The 1765-nt window shown below is 44.1% G+C and overlaps 1 protein-coding gene across 1 annotated transcript; it reads right to left on the bottom strand.

Moving 5' to 3' along the window:
* Positions 1-356: 356 nt before the first annotated feature.
* Positions 357-1283, bottom strand: LOC107192870. Its single transcript, XM_015582219.1, has one exon. The coding sequence runs from the start codon at positions 1281-1283 to the stop codon at positions 357-359; it is 927 nt and encodes a 308-aa protein (XP_015437705.1).
* Positions 1284-1765: the final 482 nt, after the last annotated feature.

The raw sequence follows: 1765 nt of genomic DNA, 5'->3' as shown, positions 1-1765 counted from the left end.
GTTTCGGACGGGGTCTTCATCATGAACGCGTGAGAGAAATCATGCAGCTCTCCGCGTTTAGGACGTAAATTTTAGGTTGCTTGGGATTTGGGATTTTTGACCTGGCTTGGGCCACTCGGCCGTCGCGTCGTAAACGCGTGACGTAGGCTTTTGCCGAGAACACCCGAAGCAGAGCGCACACGGACAGGCTACATATGCTTGTGTAAAATACCCACGGGAGGCATGGAGAGGGTAAGCGCTCGCGCGGTTTACCCACGATTCTGGCATCACTGGTGCCCAGGGGCACGGCGAAGCCTGTTGTGCGGGGTCGCTGCGTCACGCCGGTCGCCCCGCGACCGGCCGAGAGGAGGGAGGGCTCAGGGGTCTCTGATGATACCTGATTCTACCCATTCCTTTATCTGTTCGCTCAAAATCTTTTTTTCTTTTGGTGCCAATCGTCTCGGCTGTTGACTAATCGGATTATCGCACTTTAACGTGATTTTAGTTTCGACCGTCGTTTCTACGTCTAATTTAGCGTTATAGTCCCTAATCAAGTTTTCAATTCTTTCTTTATACGGTTTTTCCGCAACAACTTCGCACTCCGACACATAAAACACTTTCGACAATTTCGCGATTTCACAATCTTGCTCGGATGTTCCTGCTTCTTCTACGGTGTTCCTCTGGTCTTCTCTATCTTCGGTCACCGCATCCGGATGTAATCGTTTTATTATCGTTGATCCACCTCGAATCAAAACCTCCGTATTTTTCAACAGTGCGTGTCCTAAGATCACTTCAGACGTCATTGCATTTGTAGGCACCACAAATATTTCAGTCGAAAACAAGTCATCGCCGATGATTATGTCTGTCGTGAACTTTCCAACTGGTCGCGTTTCGATATTGCCCAAAACAATAAATATCCGTGACACTTTGTATAATTTTAGTCGCCCTACTTTATTGTAAACGTCTTCACGAATCAGATTAACATCGCTACCCGTATCGACTAAAGCGTCGCAATCTATCCCGTTAATCTTCACTGTTATCGGACGATCGTTTACGCTTGTCACACAACTGACTTTCGACAATTTTTTATCTGGGGTTGAAGATTTAGTACAGTTTGTCGAAACGTGTCCAAAGTCATTGCAATTGAAACACTTGGGTCCGAGACTTTTATTATTACAGTTTTGTATATTATGATCTGGCGATCCATACAAGAAACATCGTGACTTTTTATTGTTCTGCCAACGCGTACTTTTAAAATCCTTTCCGGCTTCTTTCTTGATTTTCTTATTTGACTTGCCCTTCATCAAGTCATACTTTTACAGCTTTTTCTTCAATTCGTGTAAAGTTTTTGCACTGTACAAAATTGACTTGTTACATTCACCGTCCTGAATGCCATCTATTATGTGTTGCATCAAAGCAGCATCTTCAACATGACCCTGACTTGCGATTTCCTGCATTTCATATACGTATTGCCGTCCACTCTCGTGTGGCAATCTTTTTCTCGCTGCTAATTGTGCGTGTATTAGCGCACTGTTCAACTTACGCTTAAACTCATGTTTTAGCCGACTCTTCAAAATCTTCCATGAGACGATGCCTGTTTCATACGTGATGAATTTCTTCGCTGAACCTCGCAACATACGTTTCCCGTACATGAATAATTGAAGATCAGTCCATCCAAGCAACTCTGCCATATCTTCGAAGTCAGCAATCCACTTCTTGATATCTAAGCCATCATCTCCTGTAAATGGCGTTATGCTTTCTTCGACGTCGTTTATTGTAAAACTGT

This window comes from Dufourea novaeangliae, unplaced genomic scaffold (assembly GCF_001272555.1).
Source record: "Dufourea novaeangliae isolate 0120121106 unplaced genomic scaffold, ASM127255v1 scaffold384, whole genome shotgun sequence".
NCBI classification, from domain to species: Eukaryota; Metazoa; Arthropoda; class Insecta; order Hymenoptera; family Halictidae; genus Dufourea; species Dufourea novaeangliae.
The sequence above is the reverse complement of the archived record's forward strand: the minus strand, read 5'-3'. Positions and strand labels throughout refer to the sequence as shown.

Bases quoted from the DNA above. Each gene is read 5' to 3' on its own strand.
- LOC107192870 (XM_015582219.1), bottom strand. From the start codon at position 1,283: ATGAAGGGCAAGTCAAATAAGAAAATCAAGAAAGAAGCCGGAAAGGAT.